At 49.6% G+C, this 20,172-nt stretch overlaps 1 protein-coding gene across 1 annotated transcript in view; it reads right to left on the reverse strand.

Moving 5' to 3' along the window:
• The window catches only part of MAP3K5 (mitogen-activated protein kinase kinase kinase 5), a 192,502-nt gene extending 174,699 nt beyond the window's left edge, over positions 1-17,803 (reverse strand). Inside the window, exon 1 of the mRNA XM_075597435.1 lies at positions 16,679-17,803. Within this exon, the coding sequence (XP_075453550.1) occupies positions 16,679-17,117 (439 nt within the window). The 5' untranslated portion in view covers positions 17,118-17,803. The remainder of the gene's footprint in view (positions 1-16,678) is intronic.
• Between the last annotated feature and the right edge of the window lie 2,369 nt (positions 17,804-20,172).

Below are 20,172 nucleotides of genomic sequence, written 5' to 3' on the forward strand. Positions count from 1 at the left end.
AGGGATTTCATGAGGGGAGATGCTGAGACAGATCTAGGAAAGAGTAGAGTGATTCTGGCAGCAGCGTTAAGGATAGATTGTAGGGGAGACAGGTGAGAGGCAGGAAGGCCGGACAGCAGGAGGTTACAGTAATCAAGACGGGAGAGAATGAGGGCCTGAGTCAGAGTTTTAGCAGTCGAGCAACAGAGGAAAGGGCGTATCTTTGTGATATTGCGGAGGAAAAAGCGACAGGTTTTAGAAATGTTTTGAATGTGAGGGGCAAATGTGAGAGAGGAGTCGAGTGTGACCCCAAGGCAGCGTGCTTGGGCTACTGGGTGAATGATCGTAGTTCCAACAGTAATGTGGAAGGAGGTAGTAGGGCCAGGTTTGGGAGGAAGTATGAGGAGCTCTGTTTTAGCCATGTTGAGTTTAAGGCGGCGGAGGGCCATCCAGGATGATATAGCAGAGAGACATTCAGAAACTTTGGTTTGTACAGTAGGTGTAAGGTCGGGTGTTGAGAAATATATTTGTGTGTCGTCAGCATAGAGGTGATAATTAAACCCAAAAGATGTTATTAGGTCACCTAGAGAGAGTGTATACAGAGAAAAGAGAAGAGGTCCCAGGACAGAGCCCTGGGGTACCCCCACAGAGAGATCAATAGAGGAGGAGGTATTAGCAGAAGAGACACTGAAAGTACGATGGGAGAGGTAGGATGAGATCCAGGATAGAGCTTTGTTCCGAATGCCAAGAGTATGGAGAATGTGAAGGAGAAGAGGGTGGTCCACGGTGTCAAATGCTGCAGAGAGGTCGAGTAATATGAGCAGAGTGTAATGACCTCTGTCTTTGGCAGCATGGAGGTCGTCAGTTATTTTAGTGAGGGCTGTTTCCGTGGAGTGAGCAGTACGGAAGCCAGATTGTAGAGGGTCTAGGAGAGAATAGGTGTTGAGAAAATGGAGCAAGCGAGCGAATACAAGACGTTCAAGGAGTTTAGAGGCAAAAGGCAGGAGGGAGACAGGCCGATAGTTAGAAGGACAGGTAGGGTCAAGCTTGCTGTTTTTGAGTAATGGTATGACTGTTGCATGTTTGAAGGAGGATGGAAAGGTTCCAGAGCAGAGGGAGGAGTTAAAAATGTGCGTGAGCGTAGGGATTATAGTAGGAGCAAGAGGTTTTAGGAGATGGGAGGGAATGGGGTCAAGAGGGCAAGTGGTAGAGGGAGAAGAGGCGATCAACAGCGACACATCCTCCTCTGAGACAGTGGAAAAAGAGTCAAGGAAGGCAGGAGGAGAGTTAGGAAGAGGTGTAGGATGGGAGGAAGAAACAGAGGGGATGTTCTGACGTATGGATTCCACCTTAGGTGGAAACAAACGCCTTTAAAATACTTGTGTCAGTTTCAAAGCAAATGTTTTAAACCTACTTGAATGTGTAAATGTGAATGTGTAAATGTGAATGTGTAAATGTGAATGTGTAAATGATTTGCAACAAACTACTCAATGCGTTGTATAGCCATTTTTAAAAAGACCCGTTACAGCAGTCTCAAGTGAATAGACTGATACATAACAATTCCAGTAAGTCTATTTATAATGATAACAGACCTCTCTCTAAGAACTATTTTTTTCCTTCTCTTATCCCTGCCACACAAGTTTCCTTTCCCCGGAGCTTCCATTACTCCTGAGGCTGTCACCAGACTCCTGATAACCTCAAGATATAGAATGGAGCCAAGTTTCAAAACTGTTGCAAAAGACTAAGTGGGATTTATCAAAGCACGATGCAGGGTATCGCGCCTGCTCTGGCGGTAACTGCTATTGACTTGAATGGCTGTCACCGCCGGACGGAGCGCATCGCTCTGTGATAAATCCAGCCTAAGGACCTTATTCAATAAAATCTGAACCATCTAATCACCTACGATCGGCTAAAAACCTGTCATTGACTGGAATGTCCGTTTTTCGGCAGATGAGGGAATGCGATTAGCTACATCGGACCTCACTGGATAAGGCCTACATTATAATATACATTGAAGCTGCTTCCCCGTGCCAGACAAGATCTTTGGCCCACTAATTTGAATAGGGTGTATCTCTTCTTCACAACAGGGGTGCAGATTCACAGTTATACAGTATACAAGTGCTTAAAGTGGCCAAATTTAACCACTGGCATTGTTTGGAGTGTTAATGTGGACATGACTGACAAACTGTATACAAATAATTAGACACCTACACATAGTTTTAAGACATTTTTGTAGATACAGTTCAACCCCCTTATAATGCTGTGCTTGGGGTCCAAAGAATCACATCGCGCTATAAGCGTATTGCGTTAGAAATAATGTACAATTGTATGCATTGTACAATAAAGTATTTAAGATACCAATAATCGTGTTGTAAAGTATTCATAATTACGAAAATTGGGAGCCACGCTTGTATCGCGTTATAAGCGGATTCGCACTGTAACGGATCGCGTTATAACGGGGTTGAGCTGTATTATTAAGCGTGGTAACTTGGGACATGAGAGGGGTTTGATTAAACAAACAGAAACAGACAAAAGACGACTTTGGGCCATATTTACAATGCAGTCTTTGTCATAAGACATCCTAGGATGTCTCAGTATTTTAAAATATATATATTTCCATGTTTAACTTTGGAGGGATTCTGCAACCTTTCTTCAACGTCTTTTGCTGATAAGACTATTTGTCAATCCTGAAAACTAGAGGTGATTTGGTGTTTTTCTTTTTTCCATTATTTGCATAGTAATTATGAAGCGATATGTAGGGATTCCGGTTTTCGGTGTTTATTTTTTCGTGAAATCGGTGTTTGTTTTTCCAGTGTTTTCATTGTGTTCATGAGTGTTCAGAATGGAAAGAATTGACACACATTTGAATTCGGTGTTCATCTGCACACTTTTTAAAATGTCCCTTCTTCCTTAGTATCTGATCTGTGGCTGGGGTGCCACAAAAGGTATAATTCAATAACAAATGATGCCTTATGTCTTGTTTTTAGCGGCTTTAACTGGAAGTGCAAAATGATCAGTCGGTGGTGTTTTTTGGGGGGGTTTCCGGAATCCCTAGTTATATGCTTGAATTCAGTTATATGCTTGGAAGAAAGTAGCACAATCATTTTTAACAGGATGGAAATAAGTAACAGTTACTTTAATCATGTTAATAATGTTTTTATGCATAGATTGGTGGTTGAAAAAAAAGACACATATACGTGTGCGTGCTATGTGTGCATGCATATAGATATATATTCAGCAAATCTCTATATGACAGTGGTTAAGAGCATCATATATTCTTATCATATTTCCTGTTTACTTCTAAAGAAAGCTGATCCTGAGCAGTCCTAAGAACTGCATACAGGTTCCTTGTTTTCACATACTTGTACAGTCTTTGTGCCCTGACACAAAAAAAACATAGATTGCTTGGAAGTCTTAAAGACATTACGGTTATCTCTACTTTATAACGGTGTTCACCAAACTAACCTAATTTTCTTCCCCACTCACAAGCCCAGACGTTCCTCCACATCATTCACTTACAACAAGCGTAGCAGGACAAAGATTCCCATTGAAACAAAAAATAATAATCTTATTTGATCAATCTAGTACTATATTTTTACACTAGTTTTGTAACCAAGATACATTGATAAATGACTGTTTAGGACTAGGGCAGTCTGCACATGTCCATAATACAGGACATATGTTTCATATGAGAAACGTTAAATCAGCAATCCCCCATACCTATCCTTCTTCCCTCCCCCTTTTATGTACAGCATGGGAGCCAGGGGGTCCTTAGAGGTGAAACGCATTATTTTCAGCTCTTGGGACACCCACGGTTTCCGAGATACAGGTTACGGAACTGGCGTTACTTCCTGGTTTTATATCTCCTGCTTCATGTGGAACAATATGAAGCCTGTCTGTAATTGGTACAGAGGTAGCAAGCCTTCATGTCCCTGGTGCCGTGGTCACATGACCATGGCGGTCGCAGCTCCGAAGGATTAACGCTGTCCCATGCACAAGCACGGACCTCCTGCAGGGCGATCGTGGCAGGCACTGTCCTCAGCGTCGTGGACTTCTGCTTGTACGTCCGTGGCGCTGGGGACAGTAAGGCCTCGGGCCGCGCTGATCCGCGCTCCTGCTCTGCATCGCCTGCTCAAACTGAAGCTTTTTTGTGTCCTGGCAGGCGAGGCAGTTAGCACGCTTTGGGGGCGGGGCCCAGGCGGGGAGAAGGCGGAACGCATGCGTGGCGGGAGGCGGGGCTAGACCCTCGCTCCCAATGGCTGTGAGCGGTCACGTGACCGCTCCTCCGCTCCCCTGAGCGGCAAATTTTAAATTTGCCTGTGTCCTCAAAATATCTGAGCCTCCGCACGCAGCTAAAGCCGCGCTGATGACAGATGCAGGGGGTAAGTGCATCTGCTCAGCGCGGCTCAGCACGGCCTACTGTACTGTGTCCCAGGCCTACTGTACTGTGTCCCAGGCCTACGTCTTGCTACATCTGTATGCTAAATTTAACGATCTCTACTACTTCTCAACATTGTCTGCGGTGAATGTTCTACAGCCTCTCTGTACTTGGTATGCTACATTGAACAATCTCTCCAGTGTGTTAATCAGATGGGTGTATAGCTTTCTGTGGGCGAGATAACATTTAGACTGGGCCTATATATTGGGAATATCCCTAGAGACGGAAATGCAAGGGGTTGCAAAGCCCTGTCTACAATTGGCCTGTTTATAAGTGGCATGGAGTTATTCTGGGGTTGGACAGAAGGACATCTATTAAAGACTCAGGAAGACACAACACTCTTCTATCAACATTATAGAGCACCACCATTCATCAATTGATTATTTCTCACATCTTCTTCTTTACCCTTATCCTACCCAGGTCTCAACAATAAAATAGCTCTACTACCACTGCCATGCTATACCGTTCTCATTATTCCTGTATCTCCACTTCCCTGTCTCAGTTCACATGAACTCCTTTCCTAACTGCGCCCTCTGACACTACCAGCTATACCCCCTGCACTAAAACACACCCCTACAAATCCTCTTCACACCTTTCTTTCCATGTTTCTTTCCCTTGCTTCTGGGGATATCTCTCCCAATCATGTTCCCTGCCTCATTCCTGCATGCTCTCGCCCTCGCCTTCCACAATCAACTTTACCTCCTCGGGGTGTAAACCCCTCTAACCTAGGGTTAAATATACCAGTACCATAGTAATACTGCAGCAATAAAACATGTCGGTAAGCCGATATGTGACCCGATTTATAACTGTGGTATTATTTGGTGCCGGCTTGAGGGGTCAGAGGAGCAGCGTTGAATTTGCAGCATGTGGAGTCCTTCCTCTCGCTCCGGCCCGCACTTTTGACTGCAGAGAGGAAGGAGGAGCGTCTGGCAGCTCAGGGAGAGACAGCTTCACAGACACCAGCTGCAGCAATCATAAAAAGTCACAACTCCTTCCCCACTTCTTTCCTTCTCCTGGCACTCCTTCAGGTTCTCCATGATCTTGGTATCCGTAATAGAGCTCTATCCTGTATCTCCTCGTACCCCGCCCATTGTACTTTCAGTGTATTGATTGCTAACACCTCCTCTATCGATCTCTCTCAGGGGTCTTCTCTTTCCTCTTTATACACTCTCTTTAGGAGGTGATCTTATCACATCTCTTGGGTTCAAATATCAACTCTGTGCTGATGACACACACATTTACCTTTCAACCCCTGACCTTATACCTGCTGTACAGACCAAAGTCTCTCAATGTGTCTCCACTATATCATCCTGGATGGCCCTCTGTGGACTCAAACTTAACATGTCAAAGACGGAGCTACTCATACTTCTACGCAGGCCTGGCCCTACTGCCCCTTTCTACATTACTGTTAGCAGCACTATCATACTCCCAGTATCACAAGCATGGTGCCTAGGTGTCCCATCTGACTGTTCCCTCACATTCACAATGTAGCTAAAACCTCTGTAACATTGCAAAGATTCGCCCTTTCCTCTGTCCTTCTACTGCTAAAACTTTAACTCAGGCCCTCGTTCTCTCCCATCTTGACTATTGTAACCTTCTGCTGTCCGGCTTTCCTGCCTTTCACCTGTCTCCCCTACAATCTATCCTAAACGCTGCTGCTAGAATCCCTTTACTCGCTCCTAAATCTCGGTGTCTCCCCTGCTGAAATCCCTCTCCTGGCTTCCTATTAAATCCTGTATTACTTAAATTCTCCTCTTTTTTTTAAAGCTACACACTCTTCTACAACCCCTAGAAAGTTATATAATAATTTTATTTCATGTAGCGCTTTTCTCCCAATGCGACGCAAAATGCTTCACAATTACAATATAGTGTGTGGTACGCAGTCCATAGGAATGTTACAGACACCGTTGCTCTCTAGCTGAACTTACAATCTATGTTTTCGGTGCGTGAAGCCCAGGGAGGCAAATAGACTTGCCCAAGGGCTCAAGGAGTTGACAGGGAATTGAACCAGGCTCCCCTGGTTCAAAATCGGTGTCATTGATTACAAAACTAGTGCAGTTCTACTTAGCAACATATATTTGTAACAGTCAGAAAATCTTATAACCTTTCTATTGTCCGTTTGTCTTAACATAGGTATATGTCTATACATAATGTTTGCATTATGCCAGACACATAAAAGATAATAATAAGAACATGACTTATGACGTATAATTTACCATTTTAAGATATTTTCATTAGTTTAGCATGTTTCGTAGCTTTTTATCCCTTTAGCCTAAAACTCGGCTACTATATGTCCTCATGCCCGCTTGCTCATTTTGTAGGGGAGAGCAAGTTCACGGCTCCGCAGGACGTTGAAAACGTTCTGACCGGAAGAGGACCCTTCTCTTCTGTTCACGTCGCCGCAGTAACATCACGAGCGTGACCGCTAATCACATGTTTGCGACTTGTCAGAGGGATCCCTACGGCACTGAAAGGATTCATGTATCAAACTAAATCAGTTGTTTGCTGTATATTATTGAATAGAGATTTTCGACCCGTGCTCCCAGGTGGTTCCCCGAGCCCACAATGGCTAATCAGTGTTTTTATTGGTCACTAGCTCAGGTGAGGACAAGTGTTAATAGGTGATTGGTTGTCGGTCGGTTGCTAGGTACAGGTAAAGGGCGAGGCTCGTTAGGTCCCTCCCGCCCCTTTAGGTGCTAGTGCTTATTTATGTCAGTGTTGTAGGCTATATTCTACGATTTCGTTATTATTTATGTTAATGGGCTAGATCACCCCCCCTGTGTGCCGGCTCCAGAGCTCGCCCCCCCCCCCCCCCCCCCAGCCCCAGTGACCTGGCATCAAATTACGCCGAGTGTCTCATTACGATGACGCGTCACATGATCCTGCGGTGTCACTTGATGCCGCGTTGTCATGGCAACGTGACCAGAAGCCGGCTGTATCCCGGTAAGTTGAAGTTGCAGAGACCTCGCGCGGTCCCCCGGCATTTAATTTAAATGCCTCAGGGAAGAGCCGGGGGCCTCTGCCAACACCCGAGCCCCCCAGAAAAATCCCGCGCCCCCCAGTTTGCGTACCGCTGGGCTAGATCTTGTATTTATTCATTGGAATAGTATGCATATTAAGTATAATTTGTGTGCATTTAGATACGTTTTGTGAATGTCTTTCATTGATGCGGATGTTAATGTAGTGTTGTATATAATGATTTTGTAATGTAATAATTATGTATTCTCCTAAAACAAGAACATACTAAACAAAGACAAGTTCAGTTTGGGGTCACAGCACTATGGGACCCTGCCCTTTGGGATGTGAAAGGACCCAGGTACATGGCCTTGATGTTACCTACCCAGAGGTTAAAGTATCAGTCCCTCAAGTGACCAAACTGTACTAATGGCAGTGACATGTTTAAGGGGTTACATCTGGGTAGTCCATGCCCTTTATACCTTAATGTGACATCTGCAAGTTATTTTATTTTTCAATTTTTAACTTTTTCTGATGTATGGGCTTAGGGAAACCAAATCACTTAATTGGCAAACACCCCCCTGTCCATAGGCCTCTAAGAAATGCATTTTGTACTTAACCGTTACAGTGCAGCCATCATCATCACAAGCATTTTTGCCATGATTCTCTGGACACGTCAATAGGGCTTTTGGCCATAAAGGCTCTCTAAAGGTTAATTTACAGAAAAACAAGAGGAGTCACATCTTTGTTTTTAGTATGGTCAGATTTGTTTAAGTAAGTCAACTAGATTGTAAACAATTTAACAAACAATTGTTTTTGGTCAACTACATGGGATTGTATCATTAAGCGTTCGGTTTATATACGTAAGGCTAAGGCCCCGCTCCCAGAGTCAGCGCACCTGGGCTGCTGACAGGCGGTGCGCTGAGATACACAGACCGCGATCTGCGGTCTGTAGGGAGCGGGAGCCGGAGCGGGAGGTGGGAGGTTTGATCGGGAGGTGGGCGGGAGGTGGGCGGTTTGATCGGGAGGTGGGCGGGAGGTGGGAGGTTTGATCGGAAGGTGGGCGGGAGGTGGGAGGTTTGATCGGGAGGTGGGCGGTTTGACAGGGAGGGGGGGCGTGGCTTGAGCGGAGGGACCCGCTACTCTCCCCCCCCTCCCTCCACGGACTCGGGCTGGAGCTGGAAAGTAAGTTTAAACACACACACGCAGGCACTCATTCATACACACACACACGCGCACACACACACAGGCAGGCACTCACGCACTCATACACACACACGCGCGCACACACAGGCAGGCACTCATACACACACACACACACACACAGACAGAGGCAGGCACTCACGCACTCGGGCACACACATACACACACAGATAGGCATGCACGCACTCAGACACACACACAGAGAAAGGCACTCACCTGCTGTCCCTCCACACTCCTCCCCGCTCCCCGAAGCCTCTCCTCCTCCCGCAGCCTCCCCTCCCCATTGGCTCACAGCCACACACGTCACGCGTCAAAGCTAGAAAACACCATTCTCTGGTGTCTCCAGCGGCTGACGCGCTACAGCGTGTAATCAGCTGTGCAGCCAGTGGGGACCGGGACCGGCTCGCGAGGATTCCCCTGCTGGTGGGGAACTCGCGACCCGCCGCCCGCGCCAACGAGCGCAGCGGGACCGAGGCCTAAGAATTCTCTTGGCTGCACGGTAAGAGGTTTGGACCAGTTTATGGCTGCCAATGATTGGACGTTATGTATTATATGTATGGGATTCATGTTTTAAGTTTAAACCGACTGATAATCTTGCACTTTCGGGTAAAACCGATAAACACCGTAAATGAAGCATCCTTGCCTATTAAATACCAACTCTTGTGGCAGCCCGTCCATAGGTAGGAGGCAAAGGTATCAGGGGGGAGTATGGAAACAAGAAAAAAGTACACTGATAAACACCAAAATCAAATGCGTGTCAGTTGTTTTTCATTGTTAAACACCGATTTTTTTTTGATTTTTTTAATAAAATGAAATCACCGGAAAACAGACAAAAAAAAAAAAAAAACACCGATTTTATGAAAAAATGTAGTATTGTATTATTGTGTGTTATATTTGTTTATGAAAATGCTGTGACCTTTCCCACCATGTTCTTGTTATAGTCTGTTATTTGGGGGTTTGAAGGGAGGGGGAATAGTCATGAGAGGGTCAGGGCCTAAGAGAACACTAAAACAGGGTTTCCCAAACTTTTTTTTCCGTGACCCGGTTATTTTTGAACTTCTCCTTCGTGACCCACTAAAAAATTTATCGCCTATACTGGCCTATAGGGCCTGCACAGACACACACACAGCCACTGATACACACACACACACACACACACACACAGCCACTGATACACACACACACACACACACACACACAGACACTGCTACACACACACACACAGACACTGCTACACACACACACACACACACACAGACACTGCTACACACACACACACACACACACTGCTACACACACACACACACACACACACACACACACACACACACACACACAGACACTGCTACACACACACACAGACACACACAGACACTGCTACACACACACACACACACACACACACACAGCCACTGATACACACACACACACAGACACTGCTACACACACACACACAGACACTGCTACACACACACACACACACAGACACTGCTACACACACACACACACACAGACACTGCTACACACACACACACACACACACACACACACACACACACACACACACACACACACACAGACACAGACACTGCTACACACACACAGACACTGCTACACACACACACAGACACACACAGACACTGCTACACACACACAGACACACACAGACACTGCTACACACACACAGACACTGCTACACACACACAGACACTGCTACACACACACACACACACAGACATTGCTACACACACACAGACACTGCTACACACACACAGACACTGCTACAAACACACACAGACACTACTACACACACACTGCTACACACACACAGACACTGCTACACACACAGACACTGCTACACACACACAGACACTGCTACACACACACAGACACTGCTACACACACACAGACACTGCTACACACACACAGACACTGCTACACACACACAGACACTGCTACACACACACAGACACTGCTACACACACGGACACTGATACACACACAGACACTGACACACACACAGACACTGATACACACACAGACACTGATACACACACAGACACTGATACACACACAGACACTGATACACACACAGACACTGATACACACACACTGATACACACTGATACACACACACACACACACAGCCACTGATACACACACACTCTGATACACACACACAGACACTGATACAGATACACACACACACAGCCCCTGATACACACACACACACACACACACACACACTCGCTCTCCCCTATACGTACACAGACACAAACAGTGAATTACAGGCAATGACGGATGTGAGTGACTGGAGGGGGGGGGCGACTGGGTGGGAGGGGAGAGGGGGGACTGGGGGGGAGGGGGGGACAGGGACTGGGTGGGAGGGGGAGGGGGGACTGGGACGGTGGGAGGGGGGAGGGGGGACTGGGACGGTGGGTGGGAGGGGGGGGACTGGGTGGGTGGGAGGGGGGGGACTGGGTGGGTGGGAGGGGGGGACTGGGACTGGGGGGGACTGGGTGGGTGGGAGGGGGACTGGGACTGGGTGGGAGGGGGAGGGGGGACTGGGACGGTGGGAGGGGGGACTGGGACTGGGTGGGTGGGAGAGGGGACTGGGACTGGGACTGGGTGGGTGGGGACTGGGACTGGGTGGGAGGGGGGACTGGGTGGGTGGGAGGGGGGACAGGGATTGGGTGGGACTGGGGACTGGGTGGGGGGGACTAGGGCTGGGTGGGTGGGAGGGGGGACTGAGACTGTGTGGGAGGGGGGACTGGGTGGGAGGGGGAGGGGGGACTGGGTGGGAGGGATGGGGGACTGGGTGGGGGGACTGGGACCCTTGGGTGGGAGGCAGTGACTGGGTGGGTGTGTGGGAGACGGTGGGTGAGTGATTGGGTGGGTGGGTGACAGTGACTGGGTGGGTGGGTGACAGTGACTTTGACAGTGACTGGGTGGGTGGGTGACAGTGACCTTGACAGTGACTGGGTGGGTAGGTGACACTGGGTGGGTGGGTGACAGTGACTGAGTGGGTGGGTGACAGTGACTGGGTGGGTGGGTGACAGTGACTGGGTGGGTGGGTGACAGTGACTGGGTGGGTGGGTGACAGTGACTGGGTGGGTGGGTGACAGTGACTGGGTGGGTGACAGTGACTGGGTGGGTGACAGTGACTGGGTGGGTGACAGTGACTGGGTGGGTGGGTGACAGTGACTGGGTGGGTGGGTGACAGTGACTGGGTGGGTGGGTGACAGTGACTGGGTGGGTGGGTGACAGTGACTGGGTGGGTGACAGTGACTGGGTGGGTGACAGTGACTGGGTGGGTGACAGTAACTGGGTGGGGGGGTGAGTGACTGGGTGGGGGGGTGACAGTGACTGGGTGGCTTGGTGACAGTGACTGGGTGGGTGGGTGACAGTGACTGGGTGGGTGACAGTGACTTGGTGGGTGGGTGACAGTGACTGGGTGGGTGGGTGGGTGGGTGACAGTGACTGGGTGGGTGGGTGGGTGGGTGACAGTGACTGGGTGGGTGACAGTGACTGGGTGGGTGACAGTGACTGGGTGGGTGACAGTGACTGGGTGGGTGGGTGACTGGGTGGGTGACAGTGACTGGGTGGGTGGGTGACAGTGACTGGGTGGGTGACAGTGACTGGGTGGGTGACAGTGACTGGGTGGGTGACAGTGACTGGGTGGGTGACAGTGACTGGGTGGGTGGGTGATAGTGACTGGGTGGGTGGGTGACAGTGACTGGGTGGGTGGGTGACTGGGTGGGTGACAGTGACTGGGTGGGTGGGTGGGTGACAGTGACTGGGTGGGTGACAGTGACTGGGTGGGTGACAGTGACTGGGTGGGTGGGTGACAGTGACTGGGTGGGTGACAGTGACTGGGTGGGTGACAGTGACTGGGTGGGTGACAGTGACTTACCTTGAGGCCGGACTCTTTCCCCTGCTGCCCCCGATATCCCCTGCTGCCCGGGACGGGAGGTGGGCTTGGGGGCGCGGGAGGTGGGCTCGGGAGGGGGTGGTTCGGGAGGGGGTGCCACGGGAGGTGGGCTCCGGAAGCGGGTCGCGGGAGGAAGTGGGCCGCAGAGGAGCTAGTACTTCCTCCTCCGTCCCACGTTGGGAGCGGGGGGGAGGAAGGGAGCGGTCCCTGCTTGCCCTGTGCATGCGCGTGGGACCGCGGGGGGAATCGCTGCTCTTTTTTTTTTAACTCGAGCGGGTGGGGGGGGCTGGGAGGAGACACCGCGTGGCCAGCCTCGCTGCGACCCGGCAATTTTGGTGCCGTGACCCGGTGCCGGGTCGCGACCCACCATTTGGGAAACGCTGCTCTAAAACATACTGGACACCTAACAAGCTCCTATTGAACCCCCAAACACTGAGCTCTGTCTGTGTTTTATGTTTTGTCTTTGGTTTTAAATACCTAAGAGAACACTTCCTTACCAATGAGAGGTACGTTTGTAAACTTCAATAAATATCCCAAGGCAGAAGGAAGTCATTTAAGTTGGCCTTCATTTTCTCTTGTAGAGTTTGCATTAAAACAAATGGGTTATTATGCGAAGGTGCAAGTCAGAACTGTGTCTTTTATAAGGGGGAAGAAGGACGTGTCGCTGGTGTCTGCTTACTGTAATTAATCAGAGGGTAACAGAAAGATACCCGGTAGGACCTTGATACGTTTGTGTAAACGGAAAGGTGTCCTTTATATCTGCGAGCGGAAAGGGAAATTCTGTCCTGGCCATTTTGTGGCGATCAAATGACCACCAGCGTCCAGCTGCAGAGGGACCCCTGCCGCTGGCCGCTTCTAGGAGAGCGTACGTTTTAGGGGTTAGGGTATAGGGTTAGTTTTTGGGGTTAGGGCAGCGGTGCGCAAAGTGGGGCGCAGGATTTCTTTTGGGGGCGGTTGCAGAGGCCCCGCGCTGTTCCACGGGGTATTTAAATTAAATGCGGGGGGATCGTTTGAGGCCTCTGCAACTCTCTGGGGTTCAGACGCGTTGCTGTGATGCGTCACCATGGCAACGCAGCGTCAAATGACACCGCGGTGTCATGCGGAGTGACGTCACGTCCGTCTCCATGGCAATGGGGTCACATCACGTCACCCCGCGGCGTCATTTAACGACACCAAACCAGGTAGGGGAGCGTGAGAGCAAGGGGGAGCAGGCAGGGGGCACAGCTCTAAAAGTTTGCGCTCCCCTGGGTTAGGGTATGGGGTTAGTGTATGGGGTTTTAGGCTAAGGGCTTATGGTAGGGGGTTTTCGTGTAAGGGTTAAGCTTAGGCACTTACCTTAGTGGCGAAGTGTCCGGCGACAGGGCGAGTCATGGCAAAGCGCCGGTGGTCATTTGGTCGCGGTGAAACAGCCGCGGCCAAATGTCCTAGACCGTCTGTGAGAAGTAAAGGCCATTGAAAGCTCCTGTGGCTATGTTCTTATGACTTTGTCTCATGCGAAAGGTGCAGGTACAGCTCTAAGCAGCTCTTAGATACAAAAGAAGGACAAAATGTGCTGAGATCGCTGCATTTTTTAATGGTGAGTAGCTAGAGGACTTCAATTTAAAAAGTTGATGCGTACACTGTAGATGACTTTTAGTATTAAGCAGATCCAGGGTACAAATAAAGTTGCATTTGTGGTTCAGTTTTCCATTCGTGAGATGCTAAGTACTGCTGTAGCTGTGCAACATTCGTTAACCCTTTTGCTACACAAGGCCAATGCCCATGGCAGCAAAAGGGTTAAGGTACCCTGAATGTTACTGTAAGTTGGGGGAATACCCTCTATTCTCTTATGATGCCTATGGTTTAGTGACCTCTGTGACTGTCTGACTTTGTGGTTCTGGACAAAATTGAAAAATGCCATTTTAATAGAGCAGTCCTGCAACTGTAAATCATGGCTGTCACACTGTACTACAACAACAACTGAAGAAACATTGAGTGAGCCTGTGTTGAAATGAGTAATCCAGTGGTTATTTTACAATACGCTACCCCAGTGGTTCCCAACCATTTTTAACATTGTGCACTCCCTGCTACAAAATATTTGTTCAGCGACCCCCTAATTAATAACTTGTATTGCCTACTCATCAGACCATTGCTAACAAAAAACTGTTTGACTGAATTCAGGCAGTATAGTGTCCTCAGTTCATGGGGGGAACATACGCTTAACAAGGCCCAAACTGCACCTCCATGTGTGCAGATAGCATGTGTGGTATAACAGCAGGAGCTTGGGTGGGTGGTCAATTACAGCAGGAGCTTCCAAAGTCGCTCCCCACAATGCTTCGCATACACAGCGCAAGGAATTGTGGGGCATGACTTTGGAAGCTTTCACAGGTTGGATGGTGCCCTTTAGGGCGTTACTAAGTGCGCAATCCTCGTATGGGCTCAATAACCCTATATACTGCATGGATCCCACCAGTACATTTTCTTTTCTTGGATCACCCCCTTGAAGACACCTCCCGAACCCCCTGTTGGGAATCAGTGTACTACACAACAGTTCTGGGGGTCCTTTATCAGTCTCCTGGCTGCAAAAACAAGGGCAAAACTGGTACTAACACACAATATTTATTAAGAAAAACCTATTCTTTTTAATGGGAATATTTTTTCTTTTAATAAACCTTGCACAGTTTCTTTGCCCCGTTTTGCAGAAGGGAGACTTTACTAAATTACCCTCCAAGTGTCACTCTGCTCAAACGTAATTAAGAACAATATTTTCAGGAAGAGGGAAATTCTGTGGATGCAATTGTTAAAATAGTCATCTACATTTGTTGTCACTGCTGTGAAAGAGCAAAGACAAGACCAATGTTCTTAATATAAACAAAGGTTGAAAATGTGGAATTTGCAGAATAACAGCAGTGCTATGCACTTTGCAAAGCCCATTATTTGATCAGCCTTTGTTACACATAAACGTCAAGCTTCATGAACCCAGAAAGGTCAGATCAGAAGGTTAAGAGCCAAGAGGCAACAATGGAAAGGATTAATTACTGTAATAGTGACATACCAGTGGTAAAGTAATGTTACATATCTACACTTAGATTTTTTTAAAGAAAATGGAACCCACATTAAGAGGATTGTTGTTATCAGTCTCCTGGTTGCAGAACTGCAGAACATAAACATTCCCCTTGGAACCAGAGGAATTCTCTTGAAGGATAAATCAGGTGCAGACTTGTTTTTGGACCAATTATGCACTGCTTTTGTACCCTGGAGTATTTAGATAAATAATGGCTTTCTAAATATGGTTTCCCTTTCTGAACTGAAATAAAACGGGCTCTACATGTATTTTAAACCTGGTACTGAAAGACGTAGGTAATGATACCTTTTAACAAACCAACATTATAAATCTTCATAGATGAAATGATAGTGTACAGAGTTTTTGAAACCTCACCTGAAGAAGAAACCAATGAGGTTTTAAAAACTCTGTACGCTATCATTTAATCTATACAGATCTCTAATGTTGTTCCCCTAAAAGGTATCACAACCTCCACCAAATCCCCTTTATTTAATAGAGAATCAGGCTGCCCTGGTAACAAGCACAGTGTCACTGCCTTTTAAGGATATGTCTCTTCTAGGACCTACAGTAACTTTGCTAATGACATTGTCAATATGGTTAATATTGATAAGATAAGCCTAAAGAATGACATGAATATACATTAGAATTAGATCACACACTTGAGAGAGGAGGATACGTGTGACATTCTAATGATGAAGGGCACCCCCTGTGTTTGCTGGAGTCATAACCCCCTGCCTAGCTATGTTATTTCCCAGCCCAGTGGTTGGAAAGTCATTGTACAGTACCACTCCTTTCCTAATTACAACACCAGAGTACCGCTACTTCCCTATTAACACAGTCTCATTTTCTATTTAAAAACATCGATTTACTTAAGAGAGCCTCTCTCACTGAGAGACACACACACCAGACACCAAATTAGCTTTTCCCTAATGTTCAATAAAAAGTCACTCACAGCACCACTACCTTTATAAAGCCACTTCAACCTTTGGGTTTCACATTGATGAGTATTTTAGATCACACACTTGGGGGGCACAAGATAGGAGAACTGTGACATCCTAATGAGTAAGGGTACTCTACCCCACTGCTTAGTAATGTTATCCCCTTACTTGTGGTCTCTGCCCCATCTCACCTGCATTATAGAAGCGGTCCAGCACGGTGGTCTCCCCAAAGTCCAGCTTGCCAAAGTGCAGGCTCTCCAGCGCTGCCCCCTGGCTCTCGCACGCCTCCTGCAGGCTGTGCAGCGCAGCGCTCTCAATCGCCTGCACGCCTGGGCTGGCCTCATTGATCACATACACCACGGTGGTTCTGCGGCTGCTGCTGCTGCTGGTGGCTGCCGGAGCCAGTCCCTTGGCACAGCGGGCTGCACCTCCCCCACCACCATGGCAGCCTCCACCGATGCTATCCTCCTGCCAAAAGCTGCCAGCTGCAGGCAGCCTGCTGCCCCCACCACTTGCTGCAGCAGCTCCATGCTGCTTGTGCCCGGCTTTGTCCTCCAGCACGCAGCACCCAAGACTGGGCAAATGGGAGCAAGGGACTGAGAAAGTGATCCCCTCGCTGCTGTCACTCATCTTCTCCTCCTTGCAGCGCTCTCGCAGCGGAAAGCCAGCAGCAGCAGCAGGAAGGGGAAATGCCAGTTCCTCTGCTACGTTGAAGGAGTTGGTAGCAAGGCTGGGAAGGTGGGAAAGGGGGCGAGAGACTTTTAGACCCTCTTCCTGGCACGACACAAGTTTTATGCGGGCACCAAGCTCTGCCGCAGCTCCTCTCTGCAGCTATGAAGCGATACAAGATGCATGAGCCCTTCCTAACGAAGCTTCCTCTATCTCTCAGCCCTCTCTAGTCTCTCATCACCTTCCTGATCCTGGTGTCACCACGTGAAATATCTGCAGGGCAGCGCACCCGGGGGCACACACTGCACCCAGCGCCGCTCACATGCCCCACACTCCGTGTCCCGGATACATAGCCCAGCGCCTGCAAATGCCTGGCAAGTCAGTGAAACCACTGCTTTAGTTCACTGGCCCGTTGAATAGGGTAGAAAGAGCCCCCAACAACATATTCTGTGGGCTTCTTTAGTAATCATTTGCTGGCTCCTCGTCTGGTCTTCAGAGCTTTAGCAATAATAATAATAATAAAAAAGAATAAATACAGCATATCAGTCTTTCACCTCCTCTGGCATGTTTGCAGACATGCAGCTGGCTGCTGGATCTGGGACTAGACTAATCTCTTGGTTAGTTTCAGTCTTCCTGCCCTGATGGCTGCTGATAATACTGCCTGCCCACTGGGCGTGCTAACACCATTTCTTACCAAAGGAAAAGCACTTCAAGAAATCGTTACACAAGCAATTTGAGAAGTGCCCTCCCCTTACACCTCTCCCCTCCTCCTTAAAGTGAGTGCACGACCCCTTCTGTCTGTGACACCAGATATCTCTGCTAGGAGATTCTCGTTTTTAGTTCACAATCAGTAAAATGCAGTGGTGGGATTCAACATGTTTAGCAACAGGTTCTCTCTCACCATGGAGGGTGGGGAGGGGGTAGAGAGACAAGGGAGGGGAGGAGAAGAGAGACTAAAGGGAACCAATACAATTAAAAAAAAAGCTGTGTGTGCTGTGCACGCGCATAGTAAGTGAAACTTCTTTGACTTTTGTCACAGAAATTGTATTTGTGTTGGTGATGTTTTAATTAAAAATCAAAATACAATTTCAGTTACAAAACGCAAATAAATTTGACTTAGAATGCGCGTGCTCGGCACACATCCCCTGTATTAGCTATTTGCACTAAGTGTGAATTCCTTGTGTGTATGTCAGTCAGTCAGTCAGTCAGTCAGTCAGTGTGTGTGTGTGTGTATGTCAGTCAGTCAGTCAGTGTGTGTGTGTGTGTCAGTCAGTGTGTCTGTATGTGTGTCAGTCAGTGTGTATGTGTATTTGTGTCAGTGTGTATGTGTAAGTCAGTGTGTGTGTCAGTCAGTGTGTGGGGGGTGTGGGTGTGTCAGTCAGTGTGTGGGGGGGTGTGGGTGGGTCAGAGTGTGCGGGGGAGGGGGGGTGAGTCAGTCAGTGTGTGGGGAGGGGTGGGTGAGTCAGTCAGTGTGCGGGGAGGTGTGGGTGGGTGAGTCAGTCAGTGTGCGGGGAGGTGTGGGTGGGTGAGTCAGTCAGTGTGCGGGGAGGTGTGGGTGGGTGAGTCAGTCAGTGTGCGGGGAGGTGTGGGTGGGTGAGTCAGTCAGTGTGCGGGGAGGTGTGGGTGGGTGAGTCAGTCAGTGTGCGGGGAGGTGTGGGTGGGTCAGTCAATCAGTGTGCGGGGAGGTGTGGGTGGGTCAGTCAGACAGTGTGCGGGGAGGTGTGGGTGGGTCAGTCAGACAGTGTGCGGGGAGGTGTGGGTGGGTCAGTCAGTCAGTGTGCGGGGAGGTGTGGGTGGGTCAGTCAGTCAGTGGGGGGGTGTGGGTCAGTCAGTGTGTGGGTCAGTCAGTGTGTGTGTGTGTGGGGGGGTGTGGGTGGGTCAGTCAGTGTGTGGGTGGGTCAGTCAGTGTGTGTGGGGGGGGGTGTGGGTGGGTCAGTCAGTGTGTGGGGGGGGGGGGGGTCAGTCAGTGTGTGTGGGGGGGGTGGGTGAGTCAGTGTGTGTTATTCAGTCAGTGTGTGTGGGGGGGTGGGTGGGTCAGTCAGTGTGTGTGGGGGGGTGGGTGGGTGGGTCAGTCAGTGTGTGGGGGGGGGGTGGGGGGGTCAGTCAGTGTGTGTGGGGGGGGGTGGGGGGGTCAGTCAGTGTGTGTGGGGGGGGGTGGGGGGGTCAGTCAGTGTGTGGGGGGGGGGGTGGGGGGGTCAGTCAGTGTGTGGGGGTGGGTGGGTCAGTCAGTGTGTGTGGGGGGGGGTGTGGGTGGGTCAGTCAGTGTGTGGGGGGGGGGTCAGTCAGTGTGTGTGGGGGGGGTCAGTCAGTGTGTGGGGGGGTGGGTGGGTCAGTCAGTGTGTGGGGGGGGTGGGTGGGTGGATCAGTCAGTGTGTGGGGGGGGGGGGGTCAGTCAGTGTGGGGGGGGGGTCAGTCAGTGTGGGGGGGGGTGGGTCAGTCAGTGTGTGGGGGGGGGGTCAGTCAGTGTGTGGGGGGGGTCAGTCAGTGTGTGTGGGGGGGGTGTGGGTGGGTCAGTCAGTGTGTGGGGGGGGGGTGGGGGGGTCAGTCAGTGTGTGTGGGGTGGGGGTGGGTGGGTCAGTCAGTGTGGGGGGGGGTGGGTGGGTCAGTCAGTGTGTGGGGGGGGTGGGTGGGTCAGTCAGTCAGTGTGTGGGGGGGGTGGGGGGGTCAGTCAGTGTGTGGGGGGGGGGTCAGTCAGTGTGTGGGGGGGGGCAGTCAGTGTGTGTGGGGGGGGGCAGTCAGAGGGTGGGGGGGGTCAGTCAGTGTGTGGGGGGGTGGGGGGGTCAGTCAGTGTGTGGGGGGGGTGGGGGGGGGTCAGTGTGTGGGGGGTGGGTGGGGTCAGTCAGTGTGTGGGGGTGTGTGTCAGTGTGTGTGTGTGTGTGTCAGTCAGTGTGTATGTGTGTGTGTGTGTGTGTGTGTGTGTATGTGAGTCAGTATGTGTGTATGTGTCAGTGTGTATGTATGTGTGTGTGTGTGTGTCCTGCCCCCTCTCTCCTGACTCTCCCCAGCACACTTGTCC

Source organism: Ascaphus truei, chromosome 4, assembly GCF_040206685.1.
Source record: "Ascaphus truei isolate aAscTru1 chromosome 4, aAscTru1.hap1, whole genome shotgun sequence".
Taxonomy (NCBI): domain Eukaryota; kingdom Metazoa; phylum Chordata; class Amphibia; order Anura; family Ascaphidae; genus Ascaphus; species Ascaphus truei.